Source organism: Scophthalmus maximus, chromosome 5 (assembly GCF_022379125.1).
Source record: "Scophthalmus maximus strain ysfricsl-2021 chromosome 5, ASM2237912v1, whole genome shotgun sequence".
Classification (NCBI taxonomy): Eukaryota; Metazoa; Chordata; class Actinopteri; order Pleuronectiformes; family Scophthalmidae; genus Scophthalmus; species Scophthalmus maximus.
Genome location: NC_061519.1, coordinates 19,388,236 through 19,409,069, shown reverse-complemented (window position 1 = coordinate 19,409,069; position 20,834 = coordinate 19,388,236). Strand labels below are relative to the sequence as shown.

Sequence of the window (20,834 nt, the reverse complement as noted above, 5' to 3'; positions counted from 1 at the left end):
ATAGATCGCAAATGAAGTTGATGAACTTTTATCCGCTTAGGCTAAGCATTAAAACAATCAATAACAACTTTATCGAAATAAGATTAATCCCATCATTTTATAAGGTCTGAATAAGACCAAGCCCAAAGCTTCCCAGAGGAGGGATGGCACAGATTTAGATCCCAGATTTAGTAACCAACCTGCTTTTCAAAGCCGGATTTTCTTCAATATATGTATTTAATGTGGACCCTTTAAACTCAGGAAAAGAGCACATGACAACCCACTGTTAGAATAAATACATTCAGAAAAACTTTAAGAAATAAGTTGGTTCCCAATTTCACTTTTTGGCTTCTTTATTGACAATTTTGAAAAGAAAATCCTTTGATTAAATCAAAGGTTATCACTGTATGTTTTACCACACAGACTCAAAAAATATGGATGGATGTTGAACTGTTGGGCTCACAGTTCTCGGGTACGACAGATGACGGAATCGCTCACACAAGTTAGCTCAAAGTACAAGCTTGCAGTCAGTTGCTGATGCATTTCCACTGGCTCGGTGCAGCACACCAAGCTGCCTGGCCTGCGATTATGTGAAACGTCGCCTGCCTCGTCACAGCCGCAGGTACTCGAGTTGACCTGCTTGTGACAGTATGTGCTATCAATGAAACTTTGTCATTGGGTTAACATTTAACTGGTGAAGCATTGTGTGTTATCATGCCGGCAACTGGAGAAAAAGGTCACACCATGCTTCCCTAAGCTTTTGTAGCTGCTGTGTAAAATGGTCTCTATGGTTAAGAGCCATTTTTCTGTTCTCACTCTCATTTTCACAGTTTCTGTCGTTTATTCCACGCAGGGCTCTGACAGCACCGGTGCCCCAACCCTGTGGAAATCATGCATACGGTAAGACGAGTGCCTTCCACAAGGCCCTGGTGTACACAACAATTACATGACTGGGTTAACCAGAGAAGAGGAGCCGGCGTATTGGACAAATTGGTATGTATGATGAGTGGCACGGAAGGAGGCCAGCTGACAGGATGGCAAAACCCATCTGTGATCCTATCTGGTGGTTTTCACTACGAGCAATCCCCCATGCTCCAGAAGAAGAGCCAGAAAGATTTGTAGTCCTGGGACCTTAATACATCATCACTACTGCCCTGATTACAACATGCCCTGGGCTCTTTGCTCCCCTTTCCTTTCACAGAGCATATGTCAGAAATAATAACACTGGAAATATCTTCTATATACGGAAACAATGGGTCAATGTGCCGCCGTGAAATGTGCACTGTGTCCCTCCACAGATTAGAATGGGACATCAGCCAGGTCAACACATTAAAAGGCTCATGGGTGCACATTGACACAGATTATATCAAGTCAGGAAGTCAAAACTCTTTTGGCATTTGAGCCCATGAAAAGCAAATATTTTAGTATTTCTTATTCAGTCCTTATCGAGTCCCGTGACCCTCAGGGTATCTGCTGTCACACACATTGTCCAGATGGCCATTGCCACATAGCACAGCCTTGCCGATACACAGGTACTCATACAATCTTAACAGCTGGCTGTTCGTAACACTGAGGGTGAGAGGGCAATGAGTCGGATCTAGTTGAACCATTTAACAATATATGACAATATGGTCACTGCTCTTGAGCATGTGTTCATTGTGGCCCGTGTTTTGCGCAGCTTACCTGCAGAGTTGCATAATATTGGGGATTCGTCAAGATGGTCCCATGGCGGCGAGGGCATGAGGGGAAGGAAAGAAGGAAAATCAATTAGTAGTTCAATACATGTTAAGTTGAAAATAAATCAGTTCAGACATCAGTGGGTTACTGATTGAGACAGTGTCTTCCATTATGAATCAATTATTTATTTTTCCCTATATGTATACCCTAATCGAGTAGTGTTTGTGACCCCTGAGCCTACTTGCGGATATACCCAATCCCACCAGATTATTCTAGGGATCTATGATCAAATCCAATCCATTTCAGATTAAGCATTAATGTACATGCTGTGGTAAAATAGAGAAATCTGTGGACACACCTGATTTTCTGGGTGAACTATCAACACATGTCAATGTTATTGTCACTGTTTATTCTCAATCATGTCTTGTCAATATCAGCCCAGGTTTGACACCTTTCAGAATTAATTCTCAAGCGACCACATGAATTTTTTTCTTCCATCAGTGTATATTAATTTGACAGTTCACTTAGTTGATTGCTGCTCGTGACACTGCAATCTGTCTACACTAACGCATAACTCAATAAAGGAGTTGAATGATGTAGCTCTAAAATATCACATGAATAATTTATGAAGTCATCGCAAAGAAACACAAGCTGTCAGGATATGATTTATGCCCATATGGTCGACATTTTCACATTTTTGTGAGAAGTCAACACTAAGTTGAGATGTCACATCAAAGTTAAGTGATAGATTGAACCTCTTCGTTTTAAACTGTGGTGGCTTTTTGTGGGAAAGTGTCCTGCGCTTATACTAGACCTTGATATCAGGCGTCATTCCTGTTCAGTGGCATCGCATTAAAGCAATCAGGGACATCAGAGATGTTTTCTTATGCAGTTTAAGTCATCGTTGGTTTTGCTGTTGGAGCTCCAGTCCACAGACTCTGCTCAGTACGATTCTTGTTTAAGATGGTTCAATCTCCCGGTGTGTCTATCCTTGCCCCCCTCCTCCCCTATTCTCCCTGACCTGCTAGAAACCATCCGGACATCGAAAGAAATCTCAGGGCAATGCCACTGAAAAGACGCCATGTCAAAACACTTTCTTTGTCACTGCCCTGCATTTACAGCGGCTTCCTGTCCACCTGGAGTGGTTCAGGTCCGGCAGAGTATATAATAAATCCAGTGCAAGTCCAAGGCAACCTTTATCTGAACAATCACAGCCGGAGCAAAGCCTCATGCGTAGAAAAAGAAAGTATGCTTCTCTACTGCATGGATTTGCAGGATATAATTGACAACGGACAACTCGTAGAAGTTTGGTTTTTTTGCATTATATAACATTCTGAACATTTAAATCTGCTCCACAGAGGTCTTCACAAACAAGGAATCCGCTGATTCGAGTGGGTGTTATTTTCTCCAGATGGACACGAGGAGAAGGACAAATTATCCAGAATGTTCCAAGTTAGGCTCTGTATATATATATATATATATATATATATAAATATATTTTTATATATATATAATTAAAAAAAAACTAAACTGCTTCCATGTTGAGGAAAAATCAATGTGTGGAGTGCTTCCTCTCAGTTCCACTGTATGTCCAATAACTCACAGTCATCCAAAACCGCTCCATGTTTGGCTGTGCGGTAGCTATCCCTGTCCTTGAGTCAGTGCAGGCTGAGGTGTTGCATTGCTCAGCAGTGGTCATATGCAACCCGAACAATTTTCAGTGAGTCATCGCCATATACCCGTTAATTCACATGATGCATCATATAATAGCTTGTTGAGTTCCACCGGCAGCGAAGTAGATGCATCATCAGACACTATGACAATGCGCAACAAAACACACATGCCACATAAATAACACAAATAAACTCTGGAATAAAACTACAACTAATACAAAAGGATGACGGTGCAAGCCCCCAGTCCTTCTGTCCCAGCGCTGCGAATAACAGTAAATCTGACAACTACTTTCTCAATGAATGATTTGTCTACAAAAATGTCCCCATTATAATTATCCAGAGGCCAAGATGGCATCTTCAGATTCCTTGTTTTATCCAACTATCAGTCCAAGAACAAGCTGAGCGTAATTACACCCAAAGTCGCTGATTATCAAAATGGCTGTAGATTAAATTTTCTGAAGATCAATTCGTCAATTAATCGGCAAACCATCCAATGACAGTGACATTCGCCTGCGTCTCATTAAGTGCACGCTCCGTCTGCCTGTGACCTTAAACTTAAATAAATGAATATAGAACGTGAATACCTGCATGTTCACGGTGGACCAGAACTTTTAAATTTCTCTCACGTGTAATTTCACTGCTGCAAACAATCCCGTGTAGATGGTTTCAGCGGACAAATGCTGTGCAATACTGTGTTGAATTATCCCATCAAAAACAAAGATATCGGACCAGTGGCTCTGTCTCAGACAACTTCAGGTCGACCCGCCCTCCGGGTACTCTATCTGATGAGATCTGATCCTTTCTTTGTGAGAAATAAGGATGTCTAGTCCTGGACCAGCTGCAAACAAAAGGGGTCTGAGCCAGCAGTCAGTGTGATACGAGGTCAATTATCTGCTAAAGAGGCTACAGAGATACTGAGCAGAGAAAGAAGAGAAACAGGGTGGCTATAATCCTGGAAAATGGTATAGACTGATTGTGTCTGACATGTAGTGTCAGGAGGCTTCCCAGGCAGTAAGCCCCCCCCCCCCCCCCCCCCCCGACAACCATAATTCCCCAAGCTCCGTCACAACATGACACAGCTCCAACACCTTCTCCATCCCTACCCCCCAAGAAACTAACCGCAACCCCTGTTGCATCCCTCTCCTCGGGCTATTCAGGTCAGGGGCGAGGGCCTGTGCGTGGGGAAATTCACACATCCAGAAAACACCACATACACACTCACGCAGAGCTACTCCAGCCACCTACTAGTGTTACATAACACGTGCCACTGCCTACCCATCCACCAGCAGATCTGCACTAAGCTCAGACAGAGATGCATCACGCCGCAAAGTAAAACTATTCACTTACCAGTTTCTCTGCCTGGAAGACTCGTTCCAGACATGAGGACAGGCCCCCTGGGCTGCTGATGCTAAATGACCCGTGTCTGTCCTGACAATGTAAACTGAGATTTTCAGTCGAATGGACTTTTTACCTAATGTGACAATCTGAAAATCTGATCGGGTGAGAGTGGCCAAAGGATTAGTTTTCAGAGTGGACCACTAATCGTGCCCAGGCTCTCACTCGCCAGCCCACTAAAGGTAGGGTCCTATTTACTAAAAGCCCTATTGGCATGAAGAGACCACAGGAAGAGTTTTGTTTTTTTTATTGTTTAAACAGAGAAAATGTGGCTTTGAATTAGCTTGGGCCTAGATTATCCGCCAATTCTTTGGCCAAAGCCAGATTTCATGCCAGATTCTGACAAAACAAAAAATATCCTTTTTTGAGCCGAAGTCTCTTGAAGCCAAATATGTGAAAAGCCACGATTTAGTAGTGAGAAATAACTTTCGGAGAGGCCCTAAAAAAACATTAGCAATGTGAGTTATCGCTCACTTCAAACATACTTTTAGTGCGAGGACTTGCAGTAGCAGAGTTTTGCAAGTCAACAGCAAAGTGCTGCTAAGAATCCAATTTTCTGAAGCAATAAATGTGTTGTAGAATGTCTTGCAAAATGGATACAAATGGAGCGCTAATGCTTTAATGCGGGGCGCATCTCTCGACAACAGTTGGTCCAGTTTCACAACAGAACGGACCCAAGAGCACAGCGAGGCCCTGAGATGTACGGCATGGCCACGCGAGTGCCGTCATTCCTCCTATTTAACTGTAAGGTATTCTATTCGAGGGCCGAAGTTTGTTCCAGTGCGCAAACAAGAAATCAAGGGAGAAGTCATCTTCTGAGAACAGCGTCAGGCTGCTGAACAGTGCACTTTTCACGCCAGGCTCCTCGGCGAGGAAAATAAAATGTCATCATCCAGACCGGAGCTGTCGAGGAGCTGCACTGGCACAGCCCCGGGGCAGGACACTGAACAGCTTATATCAAATGGGAACCGCAGAGTGTCCATTCACACAGGGGACCATACAGTAACTCCTGTTTGCAGCACTGCATCAAATCAAAAGTACTGAATACAAATTTTAAAAAAGGACCATATGGCTCTTGATTAGCACTAACCTTTTTCTTCCAAATCCCCAGGGTAGCTGGCAAGAATATGACGCTTATAAATGACTTTTTCAGACTTGATTCGCTCGTTTTTCTGATGTTTGGCGTTGGCCTCTTGCGTCCTGGCATTTTGTGGCTTACCATAATTTTGGCTGAACCCTGAGATAAGTGCGGCGTCTCTCTGCCAGAGGCTCTACTTTCATTAGATGGGGCAAACACTCTTTTTTTCGTGATTTACACATGAATATGCATATGAAAAGTACTGCAGCACTGAACTCATTAAGCTCCCTACACGCAAAGAGATATCAACCATTTCGCCTCTTGAAATGTTATCATTAGGATTCATGCTCAACACAGTGAGTTATTTGCTTCAAAATGAACATAAATCGTTTTCTGATGGTCCACAGTTTTTAAGTATTGTCTCATTAGTGATTCAGTCATAGGTTATTAGAAGCATCTGGTCTATGCACCACTGGCAGTAGGGCCTATTCAAAGCTGTTTAAGTTAGTATTGATAAATGGCACGATGGCAACAAACACAAATACAGACATGAAAAGAGCCACAGATTGCTGCAGTAAGTAAATCTTTTCAGCTTGGAGGCGATGTCCTGTGCTATTAGAGGCCATTCTGAAAAAAACCCTCAGATGTCGGGTCCAAAATGGGAACTGCTGTGTTCCAAGAGGGGCTGTGCATGCAGTTCACATACCCCACCAGCCCTGGGTCATGGCCAGCGGGATTCAGCAGTGGAACAACTTCAGCTTATTCCATTCAGAGAAAGCAGGAAACAGGGGTATAAACAGTAAATGGGGGTCACATTACACTTCCTCTCTAATGATTCCCACAGTATAAAACATCTCTTCACAACAAGCCCTCCACAGAGTTTAGTTATGATTCACAAAACAAGTTACCAAAAATATCACGGCTAATCCAGACTTAAGCCGAGAAACAGATGCTTCAGCACAGACTCAAGCTGGTTTTTTTATTATCATTTATTAAAACCAACTGTCCACCGCAGTTTTTTTTCCAAACTGTTCCCACCAGGACATGAATTTTTCCCATAATCTGCAAAAAAAATATATACTGGGAAATGTGAGTGAGCTGTTTGAAGACGGCACACACGAGGCCAGAGGACATGTCGGAACACCATCAAAACAATGACATCTACAAAAGGAATGTGGGACCTGTGTGATAACACTCAGCTGGCACTTGTTAAACACACGCTGCCTACGAGAGAGCTAACCTCAGGAAAGTAGTGTTGGCAAAGAAAAGCGGGAACTATTCTGAGTTCAATGACAATAAACCGGGAAATGTAGTGATAAATAAATTACGGACTTACAATTTACAGCCAAGTGTAGGTGCAAATGTCAAACTGCCACATGCACGTAGAGTCTTAATCACAAATACACAAAGAAATATGTAAAATAGTAACTGATTTTAACTTGGTTCCTCTCGTGCTGACGTAGCAATAATACTGCCAGATGAGGAACAACGCAGCTCTTCAGAACAGTCACGTTCGTGAGGAAAAACTCCACCAGCCTCATGTGGAAACAAACAAACTCAGGGCATGTCCTTGAAGATTGACTGATGCAGGGGGAAAAAAAACCAAACTGTGACACGTCCCTGAGCACTTGAGGGAATTACCTTGAATTTCCGCAGGACTGCAACCTTAAAATAGTCTGCGTCTTCTCAATTACACGGCTCTCCAAGAGCAGGAGTAAAACGACTTCCAACACCAAAGCTATAACTCGAACACTCTCTGCAGCACTATGGCCTCACATACTGAAGGGCCACACTTCCTCCATCCGACATTCTGAGAAGAGAATGTACCCCCGAGGGATACAAAAGTCCCTGTATAGAGAAAAGGCATCCGCACCTGAAGAACAAGACAACTAAGTGGGGATTTATAAAAATGATCCTGCGTTCGAGGCCGATTCATCGCCACAATTCTCCATTCATCCCCGATTAAATAAGAATCGGAATCCTACCAAAGTGAAATTGTCCAGAGACCATTTGTATTATAAGGACACTTCATTCTTCACCATGATCCTCTATCCATCCCCAACCTGGCCGACGCCAGAATCTTCCCACAGTTAGTCACGGGACTGCTGGCAGGCTGAGGGGACTTGGAGGCATATGCGCATTTCCATCTGTTGCTCACTCACTGCTTTCCAAACCCCTTCCTCAGTCAGCAGCCATCTGTTTCCAGCCCTACCCCACTGGCAGGACGCGGGAGCACTTCCACCATAGGATATGGATGACGCACAAATTGAGAGCCTATGGCAAATTTACCTGACAACAATTGTCTTCGCCTTAAAACAGAGCGAGAAAATGGTAGATGTTATGAATATAACAAGACAATACAACCTTATCTGCTACTTATTGTTTATTTATCACTGATCATTTGACAGAAAGTTTAAATATAACGATTTTCACAAGTCATTGTTTGAATCGAAAAAACAACAAACAACATTTGTTTAAGGGATAAAAATATGATGTTTTCATTTACAATACAAAGCAAACTGAATATTTGGGGGGTTTGAACCGTTGGTCAGACAAAACGTCACCTTGAAAAAGGAACATTTTGTTTGGGCTAAGAAATGCCAGTAAATATTCCCCGCTCTCAAAAGAAAAAAACACCTGCATCCTTAGGGTGACGTCTTCAGATTGCTTGTTTTGTCATACCAATACTTGTTATAACAAATGACTAAGAAAAGCAGAGGTCTCACTGTTGCGATACTAGAAAATATAACCACTAATCTTTTAGTTTTAGTTTTTTTTTCTTTTATTAATTTTTAATAGTTGCCACTTGCCAGTCATTTTTCTGTGAATCCACTAATTGTTTCCACTCTACTTGGAGTAAGACGACTGCTCCTACTGTGGTGGATACTGTACAACACTGCCATGTTGTGCCATCTCATTACCTCCCGGTGTCACATACAATATATTATAGAACACTGTCATTTGGAAATTGAATCGCAAAAGCGACACCCTTGCCGTTTCACAATATCCCTGCAGCAGGAAACTCTAATCTCTTATTCTGTATTGAAAACCCAGCGATTCGAAATGAACTCCGCACAGAAATTTAATGGCTCTTCCCCTCAATGAAACATTAGATCAGACCTACTCCACACGAGCCATTAACAATGTCAGAATATGACAGAGAGAAAACAACCCTCCACTTTCTGCTCATGAGCGATTAGGATGAGTATACTCAAAAAAAAAAACCCAAAAAAAACCCCTGACCTGCTCGCCCCCCTTCCCTCCTCATTCAGAACACAAGAAAAAAATTAGCTGTCCATCAAGAGAGAGAGAGAGAGAGAGAGAGAGAGAGAGAGAGAGAGAGAGAGAGAGAGAGAGAGAGAGAGAGAGAGCCTTTGTTCAATGGCACAATGGAGGACATTCTGCTGTGGAGGATAGTGTCACATTCAATAAGCCAATGCTATGGTGCTGCAGTAGGGAGAGGACAGCAGGGTTGACGCAGAAATGACACTCTGACCCCGCAGACCTCCCGGGCCCTCAGACCGAGGCTCTGTTCACAGCTCCACCAGTTCAGATCACCTCTGCTGACCCACGGTGGAGCGTCGGCTGCGGCGTTGAAATGCGTTTCAATGGGAATGTAATGAGCTTTTCTGAGGCTGCAGAGAGAGAGAGAGAGAGAGAGAGAGAGAAACCGTACGCGCTGCTCACAAAACAGGGAGTCTTCAGAAAGTGAGGCATGTGCAAACCCTGTTATCTGGTGAGCATCTGTCAAAGAGGGGGGGGGGGGGGGGGGGGGGTCTGTTACTACTACTCTCCCCAGAATAAACCTGTGACGACGTACGCTTGATGTAAAGTGTTTTATTTTTTTTCCAACGCTGCTCTCAAGGATTAAATATGGCTGAAACCCGATACTTGCCAGGCACAACACAGAGGTGGTTCAGTTGCTGCAGTATGCTGCCGAGGATCTGACAATGTCTTGAATGGGAAATCAAAAGAAGCTTAGACTTTATCAATCCCCACTTGAGCAACTGACGTGGGAGCCGCGTGCACATTCGTGGCGCTCAGATTAATCCGTGTCACGTCGCACCAACAGGCTCGACTCAAAGCTCGACAGCGGCGTTGTAGACCTCTGGGACGCGAGGTGCAGCCGAGGAGACTCTTTCCATCTCCGTAACTGGATCCGTCTTCAATGAAACACTGATGTAACCGAAATGAAATGTGTACCCTCCAGTTGATTTGCACGTTTCTGGTTTTCAGAAATCACCTAGTCTTAAACTAACCTGGGACCCAGACCAACGCTGGGAGCTCATTTAAATGTGCTCTGCCAGACTGCGGTCTGGATCCCCTCCATTGGGAGGCGATTGCTCTCCAGCGGAAAACTTGTCGGTCCAATCACAACCCATTATCTGACAATGGGCGGGGTTTATAGCACGACGCGGAAGCCACTTTTGTAAACACCCAAGGCTGCCACTGACGGACAAGCATTTAACTAAAAGCATCAATTTTCAGTTCAAATTTTCTCCCACAGAAACCACAACACTCGTTCACAGACGTTGTGGACTCATCATCACTGGCGTCTCCCCTCTGCTCTGGTCTGGTGACATTTTCACGTCGCTAAACAGTCGTCACATGATTCTGCGTCCGTTGGTAACGCCTCTTGGAGATCGAAAAAATGAACGAGAGGTCCCAGACTAATACGTATTTGAGTATTAGTCTGGCTACGCTGACTTGAATGCACAGTTTGATTTCTTGTGACACGTTTTTTTTTTTTTTATTTATTTTCTCTCCACGAGTTATATGAGAAGCTAAATACCACTGTCATGTCTGTGCATTTATTACAGAGCTAGAGTCAGGAGGCTTTTTTTTCCTGGAAGCAGGGATAAACAGCTATAGCCTGGCTTTGACTGAATACAGAAATATTCATAGCAACACCTCTATATCTCACACAAATCTCAGATATCATATGTAAAACGAACCATTTGCATTTGTCTTACAAAGCTTCCGGATGAACATCATATTGTTTTCCGCTTTCTGTACAGATTAAACAGACACTTTCATAAGTAGTCAGTTTTGTTATTTTACTTCAGAGAGAGCAATGCTAGCAGTTTCTCCTTGCTTCCAGTCTTCACGGTATCCTACGGCATGGTTTTCTCCTTACTTAACTGAAGAGCTGGTGTGGGTAAAGCAAGAGCACAGCGACTACTTGGCCTGTTTAATGCCATACACCTTCGTTGTCCGGATCCACCTGCACTTCAACAACCAAAGTCGCACATCGCAACTTACATCATATCATCCGGCCAATCTTAATAACCACTCACATTACCTGCATGCATGTTGCGTGCAAGTGACAACCAACCACGACGTCACCCATTGGTTTGTGAACTGTAATTATGAAGCCTCGAGTTTAGCATTTTAACAAAATGCTAAAATCATGCTGTGTTGAAGAGGACTTGAAACTAGGGATTGAGACCATAAATTCCTCAGGAAAATGGTAACTGATATAAATAGAGGACCAGCAGCGGAGGCGCCCACTGCTGGTCCTTTCAGAGGACACAGGTTTCAAGCACTTCCGCATTGGCTTCACTTTTTGGACCTGTCGACTACATCAATTTCTATACACAGTCTCTGGGTGCACCACATTATACAGGTCCGGATCTCAATAAAGGAGCAATGACAACAACTACCATCCTTACACTATGTCATAAGTGCCTCTGTATTAAGAGAAAATAATGTCGTTTTTACATATTTCTTCAGATAACCTGTGCTGTTCATGTGGCCCGGTGCACAGAAAAATGGAAAAGGGAAAAAATAAACAGGCCATGGTTGGACCTCCTCCATGCTTCACAGTTGTATTTGTGTGAGGCTTTATTTGGGCACAAGATCTACAACTAGTAAATACTTACTGAGCTGCTCTACTCTGCTCTATAAACACCAGCATTCCACATTAACAGCAATTTACATTGACACGCCGTGTAGGAGACGCAGCTGGTGGTATTGACAGACATTTCTAACTCCATAATAGTTTCTAATCCCTATTCACAGATACAGTTTTGAAATATAATGAGCACATTGTGAAGATTTCTCCTGACGCAGATGGCCCGCAGTGACAAGTGTAAGCCCAATTCATCAAAGCACGCGCACGCGCACGCACACACACACACACACACACACACACACACACACACACACTCAACTCAATACCGTTACATCACACTGGAAAACCTCGACCTGCATTAATGTGCACTACATTAACCATCAGGAACCTTGAATTAAAAGCTGCAATATAGCAGCATATGGTCAATGAAAACGGTGTTAATTAAGATATTTCCGTTTCACATCTCAGTGGCCATGAGGATACAGAATCATGCTTCTGTATCAATAGAAATATGCATTATTATAATTCCCTGCTTGTGATTAGCAGATGAGCCCTCTGCTCATGCCCTCCCGGGCAATTGACTACAAGAGAGATGCAGTGTGTACCAGGGAGCTGCTTAGGTGCTACACAACGCCAACAGAGCGCTCCGAGGCTCCAGTCTGTGTGCTTTTTGTGTCTCTCTGCGTCGTCCCTACTGCTATTTGAGCGCACAATGTCCCATTGTGTGAGATTATTAGTCCTTTCTTGAAATCCCAAGAACCCACTTGAGCAGCAGTGGGTTTAGGCGCCTGCCCTTGCTCCGACATTGGCCCGGGCCAGTTGGACACATGAAAGTCAGTTCGAGCTTTTGCAGCTTTATAAAACACAGCAATTACTCAATATACTAGGTAACATCAATGTAACATCCTAACACTTGGCTTGAGGAAACCCACACGCGATACACACAGCAGGTCAGTGTCCGGAAAAGAAATTTAAAAAACCCGCCGTCAAGAAAGTGCAATGCCACCTCGAGGCTCAAACAAGAAGCCTTTACGTCACCGTGGCCCTTTTTCTTCACTGGCCTGTGCAGTTCTTGTGCACACTCCACAGGTGCTTTTGAACATCAGACGCGTGTCCACTCATCTTTGGACTGCCTACAGCAAGTCCTTGGAAAAATGGTTTCATACAGGTTGAATTAGAATAGAAATTAGGGTAGAAAACCAGAACTCCAATTGCAAATAAAACCCAAGGAAACTATTCCCAGGGCATAGCCTTGTAAATGGAACAATCCTCCACTTTGAAATGAATGGCTAAAAATACCCGGTCCATCACTCTAGTTCAAGGTATAACAGCAAAAGCCACGATGAAAATGAGCATATTTCAAATATAAAGTACATAATTCCTTATAATTGTGCCTAAATATGAAAGGTCAGGAACTATTTATACAGCCATGCACAGCACCCAATGTGGAAAAAATGTCCTCACACTTCTGCTGCTATTTGTGTCCCTTTTTCTCCCCATGAAAATGTGTGACTCATATACAGACTGGAAGGGATTTAACCTTCTATCAGCTGATCCTCAGATGAACTTGCATTTCTTGGCTGCCAGCTCAACATTCATCTGCAACAAACATCTTGTTTCTTCTGCACCAATCGCATTACTTTACATTGAGGCTGTCAGCTGGCCACTGGTGAGAGGACTGGTCTTCACACTGGAGTATCAAGAGAGGGGTTCGTTTGCCACTGACGAAGATGGAGGCGACACTTGAGGACGTAACATGCTTCCGTGCAGACCAACAAACGTAATTTGTATTTATTTGCTAATTCTAATTGGTATCCGGTCTGTCCGGACAAGAGAGAGAAAATATTTTTGCTCTTTCTAGCGAGATATCACCGTGAACCCATCTGTTGGTCATTGAGTCTGAGAAATTTGAAAATACAACTGATTATGTTCCTTCACGGAACAAAGAGTACAGAGTATCTATGAGCTGGTGGCTCATGTGGAGATAAAGCCTTGACCTACATTTATTCCCAGACTAAAGACCACTGGCAGAAGCCACTGAAAACGTACAGATTAGGCCAAATGTCTTCCAGGAAACCACCTTTTACCCTAGCCTGATTGATCGAGTGCCTCTTCGCCAAACTATCAACCCCAACATCTAATCCTGGGTATTTTAGAGTCACTGTGGCATCATGTCAATGAAGCTCCTCAGTCATTTAGGTCATAGGTCATAGACGTATGGGAACTTGCACATGGCTGTTTCCCCAACCAGAGAGTGGGCAACCAGAGTCCCAAGTTTACCACGTGTCAGTTGCCTTTTGCTAATTTCATTACTTGAAAATTTGTCAGAGAATTTGGACCACTTAAATACAACTGTCTCCTGCATTATCAAACTTGTGACCCAGACTCTAGCTCCATCCCCTCCATTTACTATTCACTCGGTTCACGTTTTCCTCGCATAGTGTGTTTTCCTGGTTAAAGTTGTGTGTCATCAAATCACCACAAACTAACAGAAAATCAAGGGTCAGGTGATCCAGTACGGGAGACTAGTAAGTGTCTGGATCTGTGGTCAAAACATGAGCTGTTTTCAGACATGAACTCCAGGAAGTGTGTGGAAAATTGGGTCCAGGCATGTTCCGGAGTTTGCCGTGTACATATGATGAACGCAGCAGGTCCCGGGTCAGACACGTTCACAGCAACAGGAAAATCTCCGGAACATTCTGTGGCGTCGAGCCTACAGTAGGCATGTCATGATGAGAATTCTGCTGGGGAAAGCAATTTTTCAGTCATCAACACTCGATCGGTGTAAATTCTCCAGAGATTTTCCGAAGCAAGTTCCGAGCGACATGTACGAACATTTGTATTCCCCCACATACAGCCACTCCGGAGAGGTTCAGGAATATGTCCGGACTTTAGTGCATGTCTGAAAGCAGATTAAGATTAGTAGTGAATTATCCATCTGAAGACTTTAGCTGTCAATCCACTTCTCCACATTTTGGCACTGCCATTTTGCTTACACATTTCCTGGCCTGGTCATTCTCACTGCTTATTTAAATCAGAGGAGGTGTCAGTTGTCTCGTATTCACAAACATTATTCAAGAAAAGATCGAAGAGGAAAACAAGCCTTTGCTTGTTCTTAAATTTAACACAGATTGGCTCACAGACACCAAACAGCAATCTGAGTATCAATCGCTGCAAAGGGAACAATGTGAGGCAAAAAAGAAAAAAACATCCCAAAAACCAGCGTGATCTGCCATCATCATATAAATCTGCTCAACAAAACAACAGCCAGACCTAAGTAACGATGGGAATTCATTTTGTAGGGGCTGTAATTTCTGTTCACTCTCGTCAACATTTTCAGCTAAATGCATGAGCTGCTGGTTCCTTAGCAACAGAGTCTGCAATGATGCAAGTTTGAGGAGGAACAGATCTGCAGTTCCACGGTGCAGGTGGAGACAAGTTGGTCTCCTGTTGATTTCTACTGGCCACTAAGTTACAATTAATAGGGAAACTGCTTTTGGTTTAGTAGTACATCTAATGGTTGATTCACTGTTTTTTGATGTGAAAAGGATATCAAAATCTGTTATGCCCTCTGACATACAGTGTATATATATAGAAATATCAATTCAAAGCCAAATTCCATCCCTAACAACGTGCGACTACCAATGTGATTCATAAAAATCGGACTATTTTGCTTTTCTGAGCCTATTTTGTTGTTTGCCAGGGGATTTTTGCCTTGGGGTTAAATATTTTTACATTTCGTATATAAGGCTGTAGGTGTAAACGTAATGCCACATCATTGTTTTGCTTTTATTGACTGGGATACCAGGCCCAACACAGACAACGTGACAGCCTACTGAGGCAACATCAACAGTGCTCGTCAGGTTCAACATGCAGCACTTTGTAATCGGGGAGTAAAGGCATATTTCTTATGTTACTTATGATCACTAATCACAAGGGGGGGTCACAGTTTGTTCACCAACAGAAGTTACGGTAAACACTGATGCCAACAATGCAGCCCCTATGTTTTAAGTACAGCGGCCTTACAGATGTGACAACTCAAGACACTGTTGGCTGGCTATAGCTGTATATAGAATATTATTCCTAGAATGCTTTCCGAGTGTATGAGAAGCAGAAGAGCGCTGACGGCGGCGTTGTCCTTGGGGTCAACTGTTTGCTAATCATTCAGAGGGAAGAAACAAAATGTTTGGATCAGAACTCCACTGTGACTTAAGCGTGCAAAAACCCTTTCCGGTTCTAAAAAGCTACATCTAAGAGAGATAACTCATAAAAAGGCTTGAGTGTTATTCTATCGAGACAAAGAATAAAGACATGCCTTCACTGAGTAAATTATGCAACCGACCTAAGGCATCAAGGGGAAAAAAGGAAAAGAAAAAGCATCCTCTCCTCAAAAGGAAACATGGCAATCATACTGTATATTTCCTTTCATTTCCACCTTCTACATAACGCCCTGATTCTTTCCTAGGGTACCAAATTCATCACGTCATTGCCTGCTTTGCGGAACCACGATAAATCCTAAAGCTTTACCATTGTTGCTTGAATATTATTTTTTCCACTTGGAAGAACTTCTGTCTCGATCGTCTCTGTCAATCTTTAGGTCTGTTGATAACTTACAAATCAAGTAAGCATTAAGTCAATCATTTCTTTTCCTTCAAGTTGCACGAAGCGACTACCCTTTTTCAACAACATTTCCCGTGAATCTTTGCCACCGGTGTGCTGTCAGAGCTTCATGGGAACAGTAGTTGTTGAGTGCCGACCCATTGTCTGTGTTGAAGAAAGACAAAGTGCTCAAATTGTACCACAGTCGACTACTACACAATAGCCCTTACAAAATATATTACAATCAACAATATTATCTTAGACTAACTATCAATCTGTTGCACTGTCAACTCATAATTCCGTCTGGTCTCAATCATTTTCAATCCCCCCCCCCTCAAATTCTAGCAACATAATAAACCAAATGAGGATTTTTTTTCCCACGAGAATGCCATCATAGATATTGTTGGACCCACTGGTGGAAATGTTGCCGTAATACTCCTCAAGGCCCATGACAGCTGACTTTGATCGGCAGAGGGCTCGACCTGTCTGCTATGTCAGAGTGGGTGAATTGTAGAGAGGGGAAGGGAAAAAACACATGCATAGGAAAGCGCTACCATAATTTCAACACTCGCAGATCTGTCAGTGCATCATCCTCGTCCTCACTTTGGATTTGACAGGCTGCTGGATCTTTTCCACGCACCCGCGTGGTCTGGTTCACAGTCACCTGCCATCCATCCATCCATCCATCCTTCCTTCTTTCCGTGGACAGGCGATAACATTTGAACTTGATTTCAGGTGTGACAAAGAATATGCCCTCTGACTGACTTTCCAACGACCCCACTGATGTCTATCATGCCAATCCCTGGTGGGGGAACATCATTATACCGTCCCCCCCCCTGCTCCCTGTGCAATGTGTCGGTGTGCCGCTGCATTTGTTCCGGTTCACTTTCATGTAACACGTGATATCCCATTTGGCAGCATCTCCTTCGCTGACATGGCTTCAAAAACAAAATCAGACATAAGTGGGTGAGGTGGCGAAAAACAACATGTCACTTTAGCAGATGCCATGAAGCTGCAGAACCAGTTTTTGATCTTTAGGAGCTAATGAACAAGTGGCCTCTTGTGACTGCCATTGAGGGTTTTTTTTCGTTGTTTTACCCTGCAGTGCATGGGGGGGGGGGGGCAGGACAATGAGATCTGTTACGCCCCCCCCAACCTCAAAAGTGTGATTGTTGACACTGTGGTTGTATGAGCCCATGACAATGTTCCCAAGTGTGAGTGAAAGGAAGGGAAAGGGGTCCCATTTCCCCCCCCTCCTCCAAACGACACCCCTTCTTTCCCCCCGACCCTTAATGAATGAAAGGGAAGCACACGACAGTGAAAGCCCCGGGACGACCCCCCCCCTCCCGCACTCACCTTCGATGGAGATCACATGCTCTCGGATCTGGTTCTGCAGGGCCAGGTCATCGATGCGCTCGATCAGGTCGTAGATGGCGTAGATGTTCGGGTGGACGGACTCGAACCGATGGATCTCCGCCCTGATGGCCGCGGAGTTGGACAACACGTACTGCGCGCCGGCCGCGCCGGGCTGGGCGGCCTGGCCCGACACGGCGCCCGAGCCGAACTGACCGGCGCCCGAGCCCGCGGACGAGCCGGATCCGAACTGGGACGGGATGGACTGGGGCACCGGCACGGGCACGGGCGCCGGGACCGTGCCCGGCGTGGGCATGGCCGGCTGGGACTGCTGCGAGATACCGGACACGGGGACGCTGGACTGGAAATTCATCGTGGCTCTCTCTCTCTCTCTCTCTCTTTTTGGGGTTTTTGTTTTTTTCCGAAAGCGACTAACTCTTTTTTTTTCTCTCTCTCTCTCTCTCTCTCTTCGCTTTTCGTTCACCGCGGCGGCACAAGCGTGCGGACTGGAATTCGCGCTCGGGGCGCAGCGAACAAAAGGGAGTCCGCGCGGGGCTGGTCGGCGCAGGAGCAGCAGTGGTCGGCGGCCAATTGCAACGAAACGCGGCTCTTGCTCATATCATCACAACTCGACTGTGATTCATGTTTTCGTCGCCGGCCGGATCGGTCCAGGGGGCCCCCCCCTTTTTTTTTCTTTTTCTTTTTTTGTTTCTTCCCCCCCCTGCTCTGCGGCGAGAGAACGCCGCGATGCCTACCGCTCGGACACTCCTTCGCGGGCTGCACCGCTGCCTGCGTCTGACCCGCGGTCCTCGGCTGCTCGGCGTGGAGGAGACAATGGGCTCGGCTTCGGCGAGGCGCCCTGGTCCGCTGCCGCGAGTGCGTCGTTTCTGCGCCGGGAACGGAACAGACGTCGAGTCGTCCGCGGTCCCAGCGGTCCGTGCGCAGCGCCCTCCTCCGCAGGCTGCGACGTCACCATCACGTAATTGGACTTGGGATGGGGGAGGGTGTGATTGGAGGTTCGGCGGATGGGATGGGGGGGGGGGGAGAAAAATCGCAACGTGCACATTATTAAAATAACCTACCTGACAGTTATGCAACCACCCCCAAAAAACATATCATGAAAATAAATTGGCTGCTGCAAGATACTCAAATATGCTGCAGTCACATTGTGAATGCCATTCGTCGTCAAAGCTCTTACTGTCTCGGCTTTTGATTTGTATATATATATATATATATATATATTTTACTTAATCACGACTGTGTCCCACACATTCACACTTTCCCGCCTACGTGCACGCGCACGTGGACGTGCAGTAACGAAAAGCATTGCCTTTGTTATTCATCGTAATCTTATTTCTTAGGAAAAATCATGTCATATCTCCGCGTTGAAGTATTTCCGATTCAACAGCACAACTGGCACACAAAATACAACAATTTCAAGGAGTTGTATCTTTTGGATTAGAACGACACACCTCAAAAACACACAAACAAACCACAGACGTGTAGTGTGTACTTTTAAAAGTTGCTACATTTTGAACAAAAGAGACACTGGTGTTTTGGACACAACTCTTTGTTCACGTCATGCACACGTTGTCTAATTTCACTACATGTCTAAAGGGCTCACATTGGGGAATCTGTGATGGTGAAATGGTGTGATATGGGTCACTCTGCTGAGGGGAGGGACAGAGCCCCCTGCTGGTATCAATGCGCCTCACAACAACAGCTGTCAGAGGCCTTATGACTGTCACAGTCAGTCAAGGTTCCACTGGCTGTTGCAGCAGATAATGACTGATCATGGCTGTAACAAACAAAAAACAAAGGTCACACTTTAAGGTCACACTTTTTGATACAGGAAATAAAAAACTGCCAAAATTGGCGCACACAAAAAAGGAAGTGAATCGCATATAATGGAGGGTGAATACCCATAGTGTTTTTAAAGGCATACCTAGTTTCTAAAACCACTTGAATATGTGCCGTGATGCTTATACATTCTTTCTTTCATATGTTTCTCTAATTATCTTTCTTTAATGCATTATGTAACCATACGTGTTGTGGTAACTGTGATAATATTCCACATGTCCAAACAGCTGCATTATGACACATACAGGTTTTTTTTATTATTATTATTCTTTGGTACAGCAGCAATGTGTCTGAACAAATGCAAATTCACTGACCAAAAGAACGCGCTGTATCAAAGATTGAGATCATTATTTATTCATTTCATTATGGATGATGTTGTTTCAGGTCAGCAACTCGTTTGATGACTGACATATTGTGCTTCCTAATGAGGGAGACCTAACCTAAATTTGAAGGATCCCTCAACAGCAATGTCTAAACCATTATTTCCTGAAAAAGACTCATTGTTTAAGAGTCTGAAGCAGCAAACATGTGTACCTTAATATTTATGTAACAATGAACCACACTGCACATCACATTCTGTCTGTGTGATATCTTCACCCTTCTGCCTCCATCTATTGACCAAAGTTGGAACTCCACCTTACAAACACATGCCTGCACTCATCCCATTGCACTCAATGTTAGTGTGAACAGCATTTTTAACAGCAGGGATTGTTTACTCTGGGTATTAATATGTTGTCTCTCTCCAGTTCATTTCATAGTAAGGTTGCGTTTGTTTTCATTTATATGTATTAAAAGAACAATTACCTGTCCTGCTCGGAGGCCATGTCGGTTGGTATAAAAATATATATATATATATATATATATATATATATATATATATATATATATATATATATATATATATATATATATATATATATATATATATATATATGTATAAAAGCAGCACAATGGTGCAAATTAATCTTGGTGGATCTGAAAAAAAAAATCTCAATATAGAATAGATTATTTTCTTTCTGTCATGTACAGTTACTTCCCTTTTATGATGATGTGCAGCAATGCTTTATGCTCTCTGTAATTGCATGAATTATGCAGTTGATTCCCTGGCTCATTAAGTATGTATTGACATATGATAATGTTGGCAGTGCTATCATGGGCCATCTTTTCATCCAGGCACCTTGTATCATAAGGGGCATGGCAGACACAAGAGTCGCCTGCAGGGATGTCATTTTGTGCCAATAGATAAGCTAACATGATGTGATAACAGCCACTATTGTATACAGTGTAGCACATCAGACTCAGTGTGTTATGAAATGTAACGTCTCAAACGTTTTATGCATATGCACAACGTCTATTTTGTTACAGT

At 43.9% G+C, this 20,834-nt stretch overlaps 1 protein-coding gene across 2 annotated transcripts in view; it reads right to left on the bottom strand.

The window, feature by feature from the left end:
• agap3 (ArfGAP with GTPase domain, ankyrin repeat and PH domain 3) overlaps positions 1-18,583 on the bottom strand; it is a 110,843-nt gene extending 92,260 nt beyond the window's left edge. The window contains exon 1 of one of the 2 annotated variants that reach the window (XM_035633195.2): positions 17,612-18,583. In XM_035633195.2, coding sequence (XP_035489088.1) covers positions 17,612-17,981 — 370 coding nt within the window. In that variant the 5' untranslated portion in view covers positions 17,982-18,583. The remainder of the gene's footprint in view (positions 1-17,611) is intronic. The other variant, XM_035633190.2, reaches the window with a different exon arrangement.
• Positions 18,584-20,834: the final 2,251 nt, after the last annotated feature.